General features: G+C 44.0%; 1 protein-coding gene across 2 annotated transcripts in view; it reads right to left on the bottom strand.

The window, feature by feature from the left end:
* Positions 1–61: 61 nt before the first annotated feature.
* The window catches only part of LOC138923416 (rho GTPase-activating protein 20-like), an 84,588-nt gene continuing 65,740 nt past the window's right edge, over positions 62–18,909 (bottom strand). Inside the window, exons 10-20 of one of the 2 annotated variants that reach the window (XM_070262176.1) lie at positions 18,315–18,470; positions 15,417–15,586; positions 13,882–14,043; positions 11,003–11,112; positions 9,438–9,627; positions 7,679–8,228; positions 6,684–6,781; positions 5,340–5,592; positions 3,510–3,714; positions 1,271–1,392; positions 62–407 (exon numbers count right to left, since the gene is read on the bottom strand). In XM_070262176.1, the coding sequence (XP_070118277.1) occupies positions 5,431–5,592; positions 6,684–6,781; positions 7,679–8,228; positions 9,438–9,627; positions 11,003–11,112; positions 13,882–14,043; positions 15,417–15,586; positions 18,315–18,470 (1,598 nt within the window). In that variant the 3' untranslated portion in view covers positions 62–407; positions 1,271–1,392; positions 3,510–3,714; positions 5,340–5,430. Of the gene's footprint in view, positions 408–1,270; positions 1,393–3,509; positions 3,715–5,339; positions 5,593–6,336; positions 6,782–7,678; positions 8,229–9,437; positions 9,628–11,002; positions 11,113–13,881; positions 14,044–15,416; positions 15,587–18,314; positions 18,471–18,909 lie in introns of those variants that run through there. The other variant, XM_070262177.1, reaches the window with a different exon arrangement.

The raw sequence follows: 18,909 nt of genomic DNA, 5'->3' as shown, positions 1-18,909 counted from the left end.
CATTGCAAAAGGATTCCCCTCATCAGGATAAATAACACATCCGTCACCACACAGGTTTCTCTTTTCTTCTCTTTCTTTTTCTTGCGAGCATATTTAAGTTCTCTCTTCACAAATTTCAATGACACAATGCAGTGTTGTCAACTATAGTGAGTTGAACCGTTTCAGATAGCTCGCATAAGTGGAATCACACAATATTTGTCCTTCTGTGACTGGCTTATTTCACTCAGGACAATCCAGCGATCCCACTTTGGGGTATATATCCACCAGAATTGACATCAGAATCTCAAAGAGACATCTGCATTCTTGTGTTGACTGCAGCCTTGTTCACAAGAGCCAAGATATGGAAACAGCTTAGTGTCCATCGACAGATGAATAGATAAAGATAATGCCAAGAAATATTACTCAGCCTGAAAAGAGAAGGGTATTTTGCATATGCAACAACATAAAGACATTTATTTGACAAGAGACTGCAGACTTCTGTTTGGGCCAAATGGAGTGAGCCCCATGCAGCCTCTCTCTCTCAGATGACAAATGAAACTCTGGCCAGAGAACAAATAATTGCCATCTGATTTTCTAAATTCACCAAGTGAACAACTCCCAGTAACTTGAATCCTGATACTGACCAGGTCTGAGACAGGTTCTGTTGGGGTTTTTACATAAAACAATATTTATATATTACAAATGCTTTAAAAATATACGCAAAATAAATTTGAAAATATGCACCAAAATACGGGCAGAGCTTAATAAATGGTTATAAGGCAGTCCCCCTATTGACCACCACCAAGGTCATTCCCGTCCTCTGTGACATTTGTTCAGTCTTAGTTGTACAGGAGACTGCAAATTAGTACTTCCTGTGTCCCTATGTTACTGTCTCTCTAGGCATTTCATTGTGTGGAGTTCGTCAATGTCTCTGGAATGAATCATGAGAAGAATATTATTTATCGTATTATGTAAAGAATGACACTGAAATGAGTCTGACCGAGTTGGTGAGAACGTTATGCAGCATTTTAAACGCCCTTTTCCCTCAGCAGTGCTATCTGGGGCAGAAGGAACGGGCAGAGCAGCTGAGGGGATTTGGAATTAGAGAGGAGCAGGAGGAAGACAAAACTTCTCCAGTAATCTTTGCAATTTAACCACCACATTGGTGTTCTCACAGCGTGAAATCAAATATGATTTTATGTTCATTCCAGGATTGCTAGCACATCGTTTCATAAAATTGCAGGGTTATTGTTTCCTTTCCCGTCATCTGTATTTGAGAGCCCCAACTCACCTCAGACAAAGGTCCGTACTGAATTATTCTGTGTCTTCTATTAAACAAAGGATTCTTTGATACAGTGCAGAAAAACATGTACTTTGATGAGCACGAAATTTGAAGAGAAGGAGCATCTAAAACTTAAGAGGAAAAGGAAGAATTAGAAAAAATAATTGAATTATCTGAAAAACAAATAATATCAGCTTTCATAAGTCACTGTAAAATATAGAAATAAATGACTAATGACATACTACTTATAAATAGCTACTAAAATTCGGACATTTTTAGAGCTAACGCATTTATTATATATTCCATCACGAATAAGTTGGGAGGCCACAGTAATGAGCCAGGACCCCCGACCTCTCCCGGGAGCCCTCACCCAACCCCAGAAACTGTCTCAGACACTCTCAAGGCATCATGGGTCAGAATAATTCCTTCCTATAGGGAAGGTGTGGAGCCAGTGGTGAATGGAGGGATTGGGAAGCTGGATATGGGAGAAGAACCCGGGGCTCAGGGGCCCTTCACAGAGCAGGAAAGTGCAGGGAGGAGCTCCCTCTGGTGGCTGTTGGGTGATGCTGCTTGACCCAGGTCAGAGCTTTCCCTGGGCTGTGCTGTTTACATCTGAAGGACCACGCTGATGCACACTGCCCACCATGGGCTAGAGGATCAATGAGTCCCGTTTCAGTGGGTCCAGTAACTTCATTTTCCTCTCCCGCAGTGTGTCAAGTCTCCACCGCTAGAAGCTCACAAGCTCTCTCTGCGCTTGGGGCGTCTGGCATGTGGCTCAGTGCGTCTTCATATCTGCTGTCCCCCAATTCTGTGTTCACCATCGCCCAGAGATTTCAGTCATCTAGTCTCAGCCCAGATGCCCCCTGGGGTCAAGGTGAATGTTTCTGCATATAACACGGATGGTACTTGCACCTATGCTCTGCTCAAGTGATACCGTTCCTGATGGTTTGGGTTTCATTATTTTCCTAGAATCGGAAAATGAACTTGCCCTACATCCTCTCTTCTTTTTCTCTCTCTCTATATGTAACATATAATATACAACATATATAAGATGCAACATGTAACACATAATATGCAATATGTAGCATTTCATACATTATAATGCATTTTACATATGAAGTTCTCTCCATATAATACATTACATATATTTATTTTTTATATGTAATTTTATAATACGCATATTAGTTTAAAATAAATATAAATTCCTTACTTTATATGACTGTTTGATGTAGCTAATATATTTTTAATCAAGTTCTGTAGTTTTACTCAGTGTGAGGGCCGATAGAACAGGAACGTTACTACAATGGAACCCCCTCCCTATTTTAGGGCTCTTCTCCCATTGCTGTACTAAAAACTCTCACAGCCTGTGACTGTAATGTAGTGGGCCCTAATCAAGATTTTTTTAAGAGCTCCATGGAATTATTGAGTGTTAGGTGTCTAGGATCTGAATCCAAAAGAACAGATGTTTATCCAGCACTTTCCCAACCATGGAACCACAGGGAAGAGCAGGAGACGTTGTGGATTGACCTGAGGGAGGTGAGCACTGAATGAGATGGCATTGAATGTGGAGATCGCTGTGGGTGGTATTGATGGATACCTGTGCAGTATTGTCATCCAGTCCGTGAACATGGCTGCACTTTCACTTATTTAAATTCGTTTTTTTCAGTAATGTTTGTATTTTTCAGTTTACAGCCTTTTCTATTTTATTATTTTTGATGCTTTTGGAAATGGAACTGCTTTCTTAATATCCTCTTAATCTTGTTCTTTGTTGTTAATTAGAAAACCAACTGATTTTTGTAGAGTATTACTACCCTTAAGTCCCGTAGGAGATACCAGATAGAACCCATTAGGGGTTATGATAGGAGTTGGTTTTCCTATCTTGAAACAGTAGGATAACAAGTATTGAGGCAGGTGGGAATATGAAAATGAAGCACTGCCATCCGTGAGCAGTACAATGAGTAACCCCGGATCCACCTCTAAAGGCATTGAGGAAAAGTAGGGATTTTCCTGAAGGTTTAGTGGAGGCCAGAGAATAGCTATCACAAAGTCCACCTGAGAGCAAAGCTTCTTCAAAATCCCCTTCGAGTAGCTCTGTCTTCCTAGATTTCCATTCCTTTTGGCAGCTGCCCCAACTCTCTCTTCTCCCTCTCTGCTCGTTTTCCCCAGTCAAGCTCATTTCTCTCTGCATCTTTCTTCTCCAAACCCCCTCAGCTTGCATATCCACCCAGTGATAAATACCAAGCCCCACCTCGTGGTCATCCACTCCTCTGCAGCTTCTCAAGGTTGCCCCAGGACTCTGAAGCACCAGCATTCTTTCCATCTAGCATCACTTTGGAACGTGGTTAGTGACGTAACTCATCGGTGAACAACATGGGCTCTAAATTCTGACTTAATCTTCGCAAACCAGGTGACCTCAAACAAATGATATCCTTCCTCTGGAGCTGTTTTCCAATCTATAAAATAAGGATAATATAAGTACGTGGCCAGCATGATTGCCGTGAGTATTAAATGCGATGATGCCTGCAAAATACTGGTCTGTAGTGACTGTGCAGTAACTGTTAGCCATCAGTACTATTATTCATCTGCTGGAAAATTCTATGAGGTCAGTAGGGCAGTGGTTCCTGTTTTGATATGAACAAAGCAAGGACCCCAGTGGTGAATTGATTTGCTCAAGGTTGTACAACACAGGCAGCCAAGCCAGAGGTCAAATCCCATCCCTTGAGTCCAGAGCCTTTGGATTTCTGCCCAATTTCTTGAGGTCAAGACCTGACAAGCAAGTGCTGGTGAATGGGGTCCCCCACAGCTTGGATGCTGTTTAAGAATTCTGAGGAGAGGCGATACCCCTTCCTGACTTCAGTTTTCAGTGCCAACATTAAATTATGATGATGTATGACATGAGATTGTGTCCCCTGCTGGCCCCTGAAAGTTGCATTTCTTCTGAGGGTGACTACAGAGGATCCGTTTTGCTGTTCTCAGTAGGTCTGGAGTGACCTACTCTAGTCCCTCTGCTTGGGACACAAAGCTCATTGCCCTCATGAGCCATTTCTCACAGCAGCCACTCAGGGACTTCCTACATACTTCTAGTTTGCCTGGATGGTGCCCCCCGTTGGGGTGTCATCACTTCATTAAAATACAGAATTAAAGTTTGTCACTGGACACCCAGCCAGCTGTCAGGATCCCCCCCTCCTCCTGCCAATGTCACACACTTGGTACTTCCCAGTATAGTGTGGTGTTTAGGGAATTCTGGAGTCAGACAGATATGAGTTCAAGGTCTAGGTGTGACACTAAATGTGGACTTGGTTCAATTTTTCAGCCTCTCTGAATCTCCATTTCTTCATCAGTAAAATGGGTATTTGGATAATGAAAAGCAGGCAGTTAATACTTCCTCGGACTCTGCTAGTTCATGAGACTGTGTCAGTGAGCTATGACTACACTAATGTCACATAACAGATAACCATAAACCTTAGGGGCACATGACAATCAGCAATCCACAGAAGAACAAATGTAAGTAGCCAACCCAAATGTGGACAGACTTCCCTGCATTAGTAAGCAAAGCATGTGCAATTAAAGAAAACCCAAGATACCATTTTTCATCTATACTTAATGGGAACTCTTTAAAAGATAGACTTTACTTTTTAGAACAGTTTTGAGATTGTTAGAAAATTTAAGAAAGACAGCACAGACAGTTCCCATACACCTCTGTTCTGGTTTGCTATTACTAGCATCTTACCTCAATTGGGGATATTGGTTACAACAGATGAAATTATACAGGTTCATTGTTATTAACTAGATCTATGACTGTTGATGTTGACCTTGATCGCCTGGCTAAGGTAGTGCTTGTCTGTTTTCTCCACTGCAAAGTTACTGCCCCCTCTTTCCATACTGTGCATTTTAGGAAGGAATTCCATGCACAGGTCTCTCCCTGGTTGATGCCCCCTCAGCTCTCAGGATCAGGGCAGAAAAAGGAAGATGTGCACAGCTGACTCTCTCCCAGTTCAGGCCTCATCCTGATGCAGTACCACGTGACCTATATAGCGAGGGGTATGTCTTCAATAGCAAATATTTACTGAATACCTACCTGGTGTTGAGTCTGGTGGTTGGCAGTGGAATGCCAGGCTGTGCTAGACAGCCTCATCCCTGCTCAGGGAGCTTGCCCTGAAGTAGGAACATTAGGGTGGGAGGCATACATGGGGCCATCCTTCCCCAACTTCACCACTGGAGACAGGGAGGCCAGAGAGGACACTGCTGCACTCATGGGTCTGTGATGGGATGAGCATTGGTGGGATGATAGGAGAGCAGGGAATCAGAGGCAACACGAGAGCTGCTGGCACCTGGGAATGACATGAAGAGTCCTCGGGTTTAGGCGAAGATGTAGAAAAGTCCATGAAACGATATAAACAGAGGAAGATGGAGATAAACAACATGACCTGGGAGAAGTGAACTCCCAGGGAAATGAGATTAGAATTCAGGAATTACGAGACCCTGGCAGGGCAAGTGCCTTAGGAATCCCAGAAGATGTGTTTTGGTTTGTCAGGTGGAGGGGCTTGGTCATCGGTTGAATGTGATCTACTGAGGCTGCTGGAAAGGAAGACAGGGAGAGGCCACATGTCAGCAGGGTGAGAAGTGAAGGGTGGGTGAGAGAGTTGACAGAGGGAGGACAGATTCCCCTCCAGGAAACCTTGCATGGGAAGTGTAAGATGGAGGAGTCCAAATCTGGATGTCCTTCACTGTGTGTCATAAAAATAGAATAATGTTAATTTGTAGATTTTTGTCACAGGAGAAGATAAATTCAAAGCTTATAGATTGATTACCCTTTAAAACATTAACTATTTATGTCCAACAAAGAAAATTTGCTTCTTTGGCCCCAGCTTGGTGCCATAAAAGTACTATACTCAAAAACATTCTTTACCACCTTACTGGTCTCCTCAGTAAGATGAGTTGAATAACATTTGGACTCAAGTTTAGACTCTAGTGTGTGAGATTCATGTGTTTAACTTTGTGAAAATTGGTCTCTGACACGTTGGGAGCTTATTTCCTGAGATGTCTGAGAGGATCCTTCCATCTAATCTACTGACCCTGTGGTGACTGAGGACTGGAATCTTCAAGCTCAGGAATTACTGTTCTTGAGTCCTGAGGTGATTCCCAGGAGCTACAAAAACTTTCCTTTTCTGACCCTGTATTTTTCTAGAAATTCACCACCCCCACACACTTTTTTGTTACAAGGGGCTGAAAATGATTTCGGGGGCATTAGCTGACTGGTGTCTATGTGATGAGAACATAACGGAGGTAATAGAATTTTGGAGAAAGCGTTCTTGGTGGGATATTACAGGAAGGAAAGGAAAGGAAAGGGTCGAGTATGATTATGGAGACTCTAATCTTCAGTGACTGAAAGCATTGCAGACAGGGAGCTGGGTGGACCCACGCCACATGGGGCCTCGGCGTCATTCTGCAGTTGTGCCTTTTTGTAAGTCACTATTACTCTCACTGGCTTGGATTCAACAGGTTGCTTGGTTGACACTCCTGAAATGAAAAACCAACGATTGTCTTAGTATAAGCATATTCTCAGATACTAGACTCATCTCATTGCGATGAAATGGATTTTCCTAAAGACTTCCTCAGAGCATTGAGGTAAATGTCTGAAACCAAGAAATGTCAAAAATAGGAAAGGGCTCATGATACAGGCCCCCAGGTTCTGAATCTAAACTCTACCTTCTAGAATGGACTCCTGCCCATTAGCTGTGATTAGCGAGGCGCCAATAATACCAGCTCTAGCATCAGGGGCACTTCTACTAACCTTCTTAAATACTTTTTTCACAAATTTATTTTACATCCATTATCTTACTTAATCTTTACAACACTCCTAAGATTTCAACATTATTACCCCCCACAGTTTAGAGATGAAGAAACTGAAAACAAGCTAGAATAATTGGCCAAAGATCAAACAGCCAGAAAATGGTAGCAGAGGAGTCTGCAGTATTCTGAAACGTTGTCTGACATCAAGTCAGCTCCTTTTTTCTCAATGATGCTGCTCCTCTTAATCTGTTTCAAAGAGCACTGGAATTCCTCGGTGCTTCAGGGACCACTGAGCAGCAGCGCCTCGGGGCCCTCACTCTGGTTTCAACCAGAGGACGTCCATTATACACATAATAGATTTGAAGTTTTGTTTGAAAAAGTTCCCAGACACTCTATTATCCCATGATGTCTCCTAAAGCTGTTACGAGCTGCACCAGCAACTTCTTGAAGTCAGAGACCTCGACTTCTTTCTTTGGTCTCACAACAGTGTGCAACCCTGCCTGACCTGTGAGCCAGCCTGTGGAAGGAGGAGCAGATGGGAATCACTGCCCTTGGGATGTGCTCTGGGATCCCCCGTCTAGGTATCTCCCATGACCCCTGGCGGCCTCGCTGCCTGTTTCTCACCGAAGTCAGTCGAAGGATCTGCAGCCTTCTCGCTGCCATCACAATGCATGGAGCTCTCCCCCAGGAGGGAAGCAATGTCTTCTCCGAGGTCAGTCGAAGGATCTGCAGCCTTCTCGCTGCCATCACAATGCATGGAGCTCTCCCCCAGGAGGGAAGCAATGTCTTCTCCGAGGTCAGTCGAAGGATCTGCAGCCTTCTCGCTGCCATCACAATGCATGGAGCTCTCCCCCAGGAGGGAAGCAATGTCTTCTCCGAAGTCAGTCGAAGGATCTGCAGCCTTCTTGCTGCCATCACAATGCATGGAGCTCTCCCCTAGGAGGGAAGCAATGTCTTCTCCGAAGTCAGTCGAAGGATCTGCAGCCTTCTCGCTGCCATCACAATGCATGGAGCTCTCCCCCAGGAGGGAAGCAATGTCTTCTCCGAGGTCAGTCGAAGGATCTGCAGCCTTCTCGCTGCCATCACAATGCATGGAGCTCTCCCCCAGGAGGGAAGCAATGTCTTCTCCAAAGATCTGGAGGCAATTCTCAATCAAAAATTGCACAAGAGAAATCTGCAACACAAAAGGGTAAAAACGGGGTGTTCTTTTTCATATGGCATAGTTATAAATCACATTTCATACATGAATCTTGGCTCTAACAAAAATTGTGAAAGAATACTAAGAAAAATTCAGAGAACCAGTTTTCTCTAAGAACGAACTGTGATACTTTCGTGAGTACTTTGGGCACAGGTTTTAAAATACTTTTCATCAGTGGACTAAAGGCATAATTTGCGGTCTAGTTTAAAAGCTAACATTTTTATATCAATGGTTACATCTTGAAAACAAAGGCAATTTTCAAATGTAACCCACATAGGATGTTTGGGGGAAGATGTATAGTCTCTTATGAAATTTTATCTATTCATTTTCATTAAACATTTTTTCCAGTTTTGTTGAGATATAATAGACATATCGCATCCTGGGAAAATTTATAAAGCACCCAATAGACACGGATACGTGAAATTCATTTGTAAGTTTAGGTGCTGCTTAAACTTGGGCATCAGAGATTTCTGTGGGTTTTTGTGAGGGAAGAAAGCAGCTGGAGAGACACCATTCTGTTTGTCTGGCTGCAGCCCCTCCTCTTGCATTGCCTGCCCCACCCTTACTTTCTGGGAAACTCTCTTGGGAAACAGCTATGATCTTCTTGGGCATGTTGTAGCTCTGATAGGATGTTCTGGAATCTTTTACTAGTTTCCTCACCCTATAGCAGAGGCAAAATAGTAGCCAAGTATTTTTCTGAATGAGCCACAGCTGGCAGAGGAAGGCCAAAGTGTGTGGAGCCATGGGTGCTCATATTGCCCAAGCTGCCTAGGATGTGCCAGTAATGACCAGAGGAGCTGGGTGTTGTCGCCATCGTGTGATGAAGAAACCATGGCTTGGAAACTTTGCCCAGGGTTACACATCCCTCAGTGATTAGGCTGAGAGTTGAACCTTGGCTTGTCACACTTCAAAGCCCAGGTTCTTTTCTGTCATATCGGGCCACTCCTCTCTCTGCTGTTCAGTCGGTCCAGAGTTTAGTCTCATGGACAGGAAGGGAGGAGAGACTCAACTGCTCACAGTTCCCCCTTAACAGCCCTCCTTCCCATCCCCACAGAGGAGGATAAATGACTCTGCCACTCAACGGATACACTTTCAAAAACTGGTCTGTCAGAGTTAACACCGTCCATTTTGGGTTCCAAGTGGGGACTCTGACCCCTAGGGCACGCAAATGAGAGCTTTCATTACCTTTCTTGTGATGTCACTTTCTAATTCTGCGCTGCAGGCATTGGGCAAACAAAGAATGCTTGGGGCTATGCAGGTGGCTAAGTTGTAAGATGTCATCTGATTGACGGACGAATGCCGCTGAATGCTGTGCAGCACTCCAAAAAGATAGCGCAGGAGCTCTGCATTGGCTCTGGGCAGCTCATCCAAAAGCCTAAAGACACAAAAATGGACCTTTAAAGACAGCACATCATTTTGCTCAGGAAGTTGGAAATACAGAGAAAGGGAACAGAGGACTTCTTTGTAGAGCAGGCACAAAGCCCAGTGAACAGGCACGAGAATGCAGAAATGGCCCTCCTAAACATGCTGCCTGAAATATTTCCCTGAAACGCCTAGAACGTGTTCTCATTTGGGCACATCTTATTAACATCGAATTTTATCTAAATATATTTTAAAACTCTGAAACATTGCAGAAACTCTTCAATTAAAGTTCACAAAAGCTCATTGATTAAATTAAACAGCGATGAAATTTCAAAGGCTCCCTTTGTTTTGAAGGTAGCAATACAGGAACACTGTCTCAGGGTAAGAGCCCAGCAAAGTTCCAGGCAAAAATGTTTCATTGAGTTCAGTTCCTGAACCAGATAAGAACTTCTCTGGCTAGTTAAGTGTTTGACAAAGGTAAGACCATATCCCTGGCAGATTGGTCCTTTAGCATCTCTCTTGGACCAAAGGATTTCATCTGCTCTCAGTTTCATATTGTCAAATAAAAATGGCAAGTAATAGGATGTATTGGAATATATGAGGAAGCCATTTTGGTGTAAACCTAATTCGGGCCTGACCATGTCTTTCCAAAAGGGCCTGACCGAGGCCGTTGAGCATGCATTGTATATCTGCTTTAGAGATTCCCTATGGCAAGAGCAAAAGGCCCTTGAGATAAAGGTGCAACTTCCCTCCCCCTGCCAACGTTGGTGTCTCCTTAAGGATTAAGCATCTTTCCTTAGGCTAGAAACTGATTGCTGCGGTCACCTGTGACCGCCCAGCTTGAGACAATAGACTTGCCTCCTGCTGCGCCCTTGGAGATAGCAGACCCACTACCTGCTGTGTCCATCAAGTGCTGTTCCGACAGGGCACTCTTGTGACTATTGTGGGAGGGACATTTCAATCATGTGAAACACCCTCTTTGAGGGTATATAACCACCCTATGTACCCCCACTTCTTTGGAGTGCTCTGTTCCTTTGTGGAAAGACCTCCCGGGTTATAATCCTAAAATTTAAGCTCAGAATAAACTCACCCTAATTTTCATTTATTGATTGGTTATGGATTATTTTCATCGATAACATATTCAGAAGGTATAAAATGGTCAAGGATTCCTTATTAACAAGACTAGGAGAAGAACAAGAACTCAATAAGAGCAGTAAGGCATGCCACTATTTTTGAACTGGCCTCCATGGGAGTGGTCAAATCAAACTCTTTGGCATTGGTCATTATTTTAGTGGACAAAGCTGTAAAGTATAAGCTAATATTTTCCTAAGAGTATGTTGATTGTACTTTGGAGGTGTGCCCCAGTAGAGTAATCATGGCATCGTTACCTCTGAGTGGCAGCGATTTTCTCCTCCTCGTTCTCTCCATCAGTTATACTGACCCATTTAGCATAGAGGTCAGATGTAAAGATGCTCCCTGGGATGTTTCGAAGAAAATCCTTACACACATCAAAAGAAGAGTATTATTCTTATGGCAAATACATATTGGACAAATTACAGGGAAAAGATGGAGTTGAAAAGTTGAGTTTCTGTCCCCACTTCCTTCTCAGGCTCCCCACACTGTGACCCACGCAGCGCTCAGCTCCACCTCTCCACTGACTTGCACACCCTGAAGTGGGTGCTCGGACTTCTAAAACTTAGAAGCATCAAAGCAGAGTGGGCCACAGTGGGAGCAAAGAGAAAGCCCCCTTCTATCACCTGGAACTTCCTCTTGGTGTCCATTTTAGTAAACTAGTAGAAACTGACAAGGTCCGGTGAGACGTCATCCTCAATCCTGCTAGTTTCTTGAGAAGAAATACCCATCCCCGTTTGAGACACAGTGCTTACTCTTAACTGAAGCAAGAGAAGTTCTGAAACAAACCAAACGCGCACACCCTCGTGCTCTCGCACACATATTAAGAGAGAACTGAGCCTTCTGACTTGAGGTATGTGTGCTCCTTAGGAGAACACTGCATCACAATAGCCTCGTTCATCCTGGTTTTAACTGTATGAACGTTCGATCCTGCAGACTGGGAAGCAGCAGACATTGGAAATATATTAAAATCCCCAATGGGTAACAATGTGTTACCCCTTACAGTCTGTGAGTGGGACATACAGATCCTTCCAAAAGAAGAAACTTACTAAAAACTTAGATACATCGCAACTTCAGGCCTCTGAGTATCAGGGCTACAGACGCACAAATGTCAGCTTCCTAAGTGGAGGCCTGGAACATCTGTCACTTTAGAGGGCTGAGGAACAAGTTTAACATCGTAGAATTGGGCCTATTAAAATTTACGAAGCTTTAATGTTTGTGCAAGACTGAGGGGAAGTTGTCACATTGTCTTGCTAGCTTCCAAGCACACCTAGCTTCCATTGTTCTCACTCAGCAGCACATGTCTTCTCTTAGTGGTGGCTTGCTCGAGAAGTGCCTCAGGGCAACTATCCTAATTAGAATCTAATGATGGTTCACTCATGCTAATCCCTATTGAGCTGCTGTTAGTGACAGGCACTATTGTGAGCACTGGGGACAGAGCAGAGAAGCCAATGGACAGAGTCCCAGTCCTCTCACTTTGACTATGTTGATTGGTGTGTGGTACCCATGGTATTGTAGCTAGCCATGGTAGTTAGTGCTTTTCACCGTGTTTCCTATGGAGTGCTTCCAATATATTTGGAGGGAGGAAGCAGTCCAACTCTGGCCGGCTGTTCGAGTCTGGGAGCGTGCAGGAGGGCCCTTGCCTTATGCATACCACACTACATGCACTCAGAGCATGTGTCTCCTCTCTGTTTCCTGAACCCTGTTCTGTGGGAGCCCATTGGTGAGGCTGAGTGTGGTGAAGCCAGAACATGACCCGAGCAGAATATGCCAAGGGTATTCACTGCTGGACCTCTGTTTTTAGACAGCTCAATGGCAAACTCAATGTGGTCCTGATGATGTACTCATTTCTGGTTTAGGTCAACACCCCAGTTCATTGGGCATGGTATTATCAAAGCCAAGTTGCAAAGTCTGATTCCCCACCAAGATCAGTCAACTTTAGGAATGTCTAAGAAATATACCCACGAGTGGCCACCCCCTTGCTAGTCTGTACTTATAACAGAAAGATAGGCAAGACTCTGCTGATGGGCAACTCTAACTCTTGCTGGAAAATCAGTTCCAGGTGGGCACCTCACAGAAGGCAACACTCAACTTGCTATTTGCATGCCTAGAGTATATTTCTAATCATCCCAGTGTCACAGTGGTCGACTCTAAGCCACTTCTAAACTGTCCCTATTTATGACAGAGCTGAACAATCATGGGGAACAAGGAAAGACCAAATGGAATCTCGATTATAAGAGAATTTTAATAACCTATTGTAGTCATTTCTACTTATGACATTCCTCTTTACAGCTGTTAACAAACACCAAGATGGATTGAGTCAATTCTTTCCCTGTTCTATGATTCCCTTCATAGAAACATAACTGGATATTTGTGATTTAGCAGTATCATTTAAAAACCTTTTTTTGTATAAATCTATTGCATTTTCAGAATTCCAAACAAATTTTCGTTGCTGCACCTACTTTAAAAGTCAGATTTATAAGAAGAAGCATGTAGTAGGAGCTTGTTACTGTGTGACCATAATCGTGGGTGGTGGGTTAAGCTTAACAAACATTAATAAAGGATGCCAAATTTGGTAAGGGTGAAAGAAGGCAAAAAATAGTGAAGTCACCCCTACACTACTTTTAAATTAAAAGAGACAGGCGAAAGAAGGATGAGGAAGTGAACGGAGCTTTTGGTCACTCATTGAGCATTTTTTGATTCATTGAATGACAAATGTTGGCTTACTGACTACAGTCAACCTCTCTATCTATTTTCAAATGTTTCATACGAATTTTCTTTTGTAAACTTTGCTTTCATTCGGACAATGGTGAAGAAGTCATCAAAAACAGGATGTTTGTTCTGGTAAACGTTCTGTATATCTAAGTGTGTGTTTAGAATTTTTATTATTATTATTCTGGGATAATGTTCAGGAATGAAGAAGGAGAAGGTAGTGTGTGATGAAAAAGGAAAGTATATCTAACATTTGGGGCATTTAACACCCAAACTAACGCCCTTAAATTTGGACTTCGTGAAGTGTTTTTCAGTTTCTCAATCTATTATGCCTATTATGGTTCCTAGGCAATCGCGGTGAAGGAAACTGATCATGTACCTTCAGAATTACGCTGTGTGTGGATAATGCTAGAAGTTTCCCTACCTTTAAGACACATGCGACCACAAGAACAGATTCACAGTCCAGGTTCACTTTGTCCCCAGCATTTAATGTCTCCTTTAGGGCTCTGCATAATTTCATATTGGCCGATTTTCTGAATATGCCCTCTGTGAGCGGCCCTTTTTGCTTAAGAAAGCAAAGCATATCCTATAGGGAAGAAGAGAAAGGAAAAATCAATGGCACCTCATATCCAGGAGCCAAGAGCACCAGCTCCCCCCTTGTCTGAGCTGGGGTAAGCGAGGTGCAGTGCTGGAGGGAGGGGCATGCAAGCAAACGTAGAATTTTTTTTCTCAGTGTCTCTATTTTCTACCCAACCATCCCTTCTACATTCATATGCTGAAACATTTCAAACAGTTTTTAAGTCAGATTTTCCTTTTCAGTGAACTGACACTTTTGAATCAAACTTCCCTGCTTCCAGGCCTTTGTGGAATCACCCGCTCCTACTCCACCAATCTTTCCTCATCGTGCCCTAATATAGCTGCTCTTCCCCAGCTATGGAAATCTTCGTGCCATACCCGTGTCCCATTGTTCGTTCCCCTTTAAGGGGCTGCGTACCCTATTTCTACTTCCTGGATTGCTTTCCCTCTTTTAAAATCGGGGTCTCCAAACCCCTCTCCTCCTCCTCTAATTACATCCCCTTCTCATCACTCTTTCCTTTCCTTTTGCTGCATCTTCATGTCCTCCGCTTGTGGTGCAGAAAGGCTCTAGGTATTGGAGTCAGGTAATCCAAGGGACCCGAATCCTATAATGCTACATCTTGGCTGTGTGGCCTTGGGCACAGTGTACACTTTAGTGAGGTTCCTTTTTTTCTCGTTTGTGAAGTGGGAATGATGATAATCATAGCTACCCCCTAAATTTGCTGTGAAACTTGGAAGGACTGAGGTAGTAGGAGCATGGGACTGGCATGACACATTTCTTCATCATTAGCCTAAAATTCCCTAGATCTGGTAGAGTGCTTGGAGAGATACTGGACACTCAATAAATGTTGACACTGACAATTCCATACACCAACTTGAGTTAACACAGGCCAAATTCTGTGGCTGTCACTTGACACATTCTATTTGGATGAAAGGATCCACATATGCCAGAGGCTGAGTCTGTATGCTTCAGCACTGGAAATACAGGTGAAAATCACCTGAGAGATTCTGAGGAGTGAGATTGAGTAGACTCAGCTGAAGGAGGCTGAAGACTACTGTGGAGTTCAGAGAAGATGAGACGGGGTGGACTCTCAGAGACTCATCCACATAGAGCCCATTTGCATTGATCTGAGCAGGCATATGTGGGTCTTTGCTGAAACCTATGGAATGGACATGGGTATCTTTTTTTTGTAGTGTTTGCTTTATGACTCAGCAGTACCTAAATCAGATTTTATTCTTTGATGTAATATTAGCAAAGCTTTTCCCCCAAAGCCAGCGGCTGTCTAAAGATTTCTCCATTTAGGGATAGATTTAAACGAGACACTTGACCTCTCAGAGTTCTCCCTCCTCAGGAAAGCCACAGAAGACCAAAATGAGACCCACCAGAAGAGAAGGGGGCAGGCTGTCGCGTTCACACACATCCCCGAGGCTGATGCCAAAGAGCTGCCCTGGCTTTGGGGATGGTGGCGTCATGTGCAGAAGGTCCTGGCAGGCGCTGGAGCCACGCCGGAGGGCCCAGTTGCCCATAAAATTAATTCTCACTGACTTCTGGCCTGAATCCAAAGAAGAAGTGAGATTATCAGTAGTAGTTAGTTTAATTTACTTATGGCACATTCATTGGGATGGCAAGAAGAAAGAGGAACTGAGTCAGGTTTTGCACAGAATTTCCCACGTTTGGAAATTGGCCAACTGCATCCTTGTGGTGTTAATGTGCTCTTCTTCCCCTCATCCTGCAAACCTAGAGGCTTGCTCAGACTCGGGGTCACTTCTTCCAGGGGAAATGCTTCCTAGGCAGTGCTCTCTCCTGCCTGTTGCATGAGACACTTCACTTGTACTTGTCCGTGTTTTCTGATGTTTAGTATGAACAGTGGATTCAGGTGACAGATCACATTTCGAAAGCTAACCAGGTTTGGTTTTCAAATCAAGCAGAGTTTGGCAATCATCTACTTTCATAGTAAGTCTCCTCCCACTCTTAGATTCCCTGTTTGCTTTCTGAACGCCCAACCATGGTCAACTTTCTTTCAGCAAAAGGATCTGCCTTTCAAGACACAACCTGCCTGAGCCCACTTCTCAGCCCGCCTCTGGCTTCTGCTCTGGGGGCCACAACGTTCAGGCAGCTCCATGATGACTATCAGCAGTCAGGGTCCTTGGGAAGTAGTCATTAAATGCTGGCTATGTGGTAAGATTCCAGGTGGCTGTGTTTCTTCGGACACCCCACAAAGCTACCCAGAGATGATTTTTAACTACTCAACAGCCCCTGTCAAAAGAATGCTTTTCAAAGGAAAGGTGATCAGCAAGGAAAAGCTGAGTTCCAAGTTTCTACTGCTCAGCTATGAATGTTTACCTAAGAAGGTACCCTAACATTTGTTTAAATCACATGTTTATACCAAATACTAAAAATGTCAACAGAGGAGCCACGTTGTAGAAGGATAAACAGTGAAGCAACATTTCACCAAGTAGCCTTCAATGTCCAACCACTCGGCCTTCCTGGGAAGGAGTGAGTGCATCTCCATGTCCACTCACGTGGATGCAGTGCTCCTGGGGCTGGACCAGAGAGAGCAGGATCTGAGAAACAGAAGGCTCCTGGTTCTGCCGCTTAGTCGGATAAGTTTACTGAAAACTCTTTGAGCTTTGGTTTGGTCAACTTTAATGTAAATGATGCTACCTACACCTCTTTGGACTAAATACTAGAAGGTCCCACTCAGCATAAGGCATGGCTCATAGCAGCCTTGATAAATCTCATCTCCCTCACTCAGAGGGCCTAAGGAGGCCTAGACATCTGTCTCCTCCCCCCAAAGCAGACCCCACCCCCATTCTCCGTTTGATTTCACTGCCTCCAGAAGGTAGCAGTCATGAAGGAATGCCACCACTCCCCTAACTAAGGCTTCTTCCTGCCTGGCATTTGACACCCCTACCATTTTAAAAAGAGAGAAGCAAGCCAATACATTTTTAACTCCAGGAGAAGATTTCTATATGTCTGCATGTACAAATGTTTGTCTCAGATACACGTTAAAATATAGGTTGAGTTGTTGTATGCAACCTGGTTTTCCTACTCTTAACCTGATTTTATTATTTCTAAAACTATCCAAATGTATTCCATTATTCAGCTTAAACAAGAATGCTCTGAAGAAGAGTGCTCTATCCCTTGATACAAAGCTAAACATTCAGCTACTCTATGAGCATAGACAGAAAGTATAAACAGTGAGCTAACATCTGTTGCCAATCTCCTTTCTGCTTGAGGAAGAGTGGCCCTCAGCTGACATCTGTGCCTATCTTCCTATATTTTGTATGTGGGTCACCTCCACCGCTTGGCTTGATGAGTGGTGTATGTCAGCACCTGGGATCCAAACCCACAAACCCTGGGCCACCGAAGTGGAGCGCACTGAACTTAACCACTACACCACCGGGCTGGCCCCCAAAACCTAGCTAGTTTTAAACAGTCCTGGCAAGATTTAGGTTAGTGTTTCCTCATGCTCCAATTAGGGTGTGTGTATTAAAAAATAAATTTTTTGAAAATTTATCCTTCTAGAATAACAATCATAATAAAAATACTTTGAAGTAGAAATTCTATTCTGGCTCAAATACTTCCCAAATAAATAAAATGTCTTCTTCAGAGAAAGAAATATCAATGGGAGAATATTGGAGTGGTAGGGGAAAAAATGACAAGAAGGAAGATAAAAAAGCCCTGACCGTAAACATTCAGTCTAGTTTTGGTCTCGCCCTGGGTCTGAAGCAGACGTGGAAAGCGAGCTTGCTGTGGGAACAGACTTGAGAGTCCAGTTCTCTCTGGCATCCCAAGGCCACTTCAGCCCAAGCCAAGAAGAGAGTCCAGTTCAATTCCATAACTCTTCACTCCACTGGAGTTTTTGATTCCAGGTGTGTCTAAGACATGTGGTCATTTGGTCCCCTCCCGTGACAGCCCGAGATACTGGACAAATCCCTGAGATCGGGAAGGCACGTTCTCGGGTTGTAGAAGCACATGCTCTGAGAAGACACATGGATGTGCAGACACAGAACTATATGGCAACAGTGCTCTGGGGATACAGAGAAGGGAGCAACTGTCTACCTAGAAGAATTAAAAAAGAAAAAAAACCTTCCTTGAATTGAGCTGGGTCTTGATTTCAGACCTTTGGAGTTTCTCTAAGCTTGATTCTGGGTGGGTACTGGGTTCCTGTCCACACGGGCCCTCCACCCACACATGGAAAATCAGCTCTGTGTCACGCGTTTGGGAAGTGGAGACATGAGCCAAGAGAAGGCGCTTGCCAGAGGGGAGGGGCTCACCTTTCCTCTGCTGGTTCCTGGCTGGGTGCCTTGGCTTCAGGATGAATTGGCCTTGCGTGTCTGGGGACTCCTGGAAGGTGGAGCCCTCTGGTCCCTGTGGCAGGAGCCCAGTGGCTGGACGATGGCTCATTTTAATTATGTAGGGATGCTCATGTCCTGTACAGAGAAAAACCTAACTATGCATCAGGATTATGGTGATGGATTAGGATCAAACCTCCTTACTGTGAGCATGTGGGCCACACCAGTGTGTGCTGCCATTCTCCCGCAGCTTCTGGATGAAGAAGGCTGTGCTCCCGAGCGAGTGCCACGTGCACCCTCACGGGCGACACCTTGCAAAAAGCAGGTGCCCAAGCAAAAGAGTTTAAAAAGGAAAGAGAAAAAGATTTTTAACCACGTTGCTTTCTTTGGAATGCATAGATCCATAAGTGCATTGCACAATGTTGACTTTTGCTGTGTTTCCCTCCGAGAATATTTAATGCCTTCTAGTTTCTGCCTTGACACTAACTAGATCTGTACATCTGAGGCAAATTACTTGACCTCTCTGAGCCTGACATTCATCCTTTTAAATGCTTACCCTCACACAGACTTATAAGGA

The sequence above is a fragment of the Equus caballus genome, chromosome 3 (assembly GCF_041296265.1).
Source record: "Equus caballus isolate H_3958 breed thoroughbred chromosome 3, TB-T2T, whole genome shotgun sequence".
Taxonomy (NCBI): domain Eukaryota; kingdom Metazoa; phylum Chordata; class Mammalia; order Perissodactyla; family Equidae; genus Equus; species Equus caballus.
The sequence above is the reverse complement of the archived record's forward strand: the minus strand, read 5'-3'. Positions and strand labels throughout refer to the sequence as shown.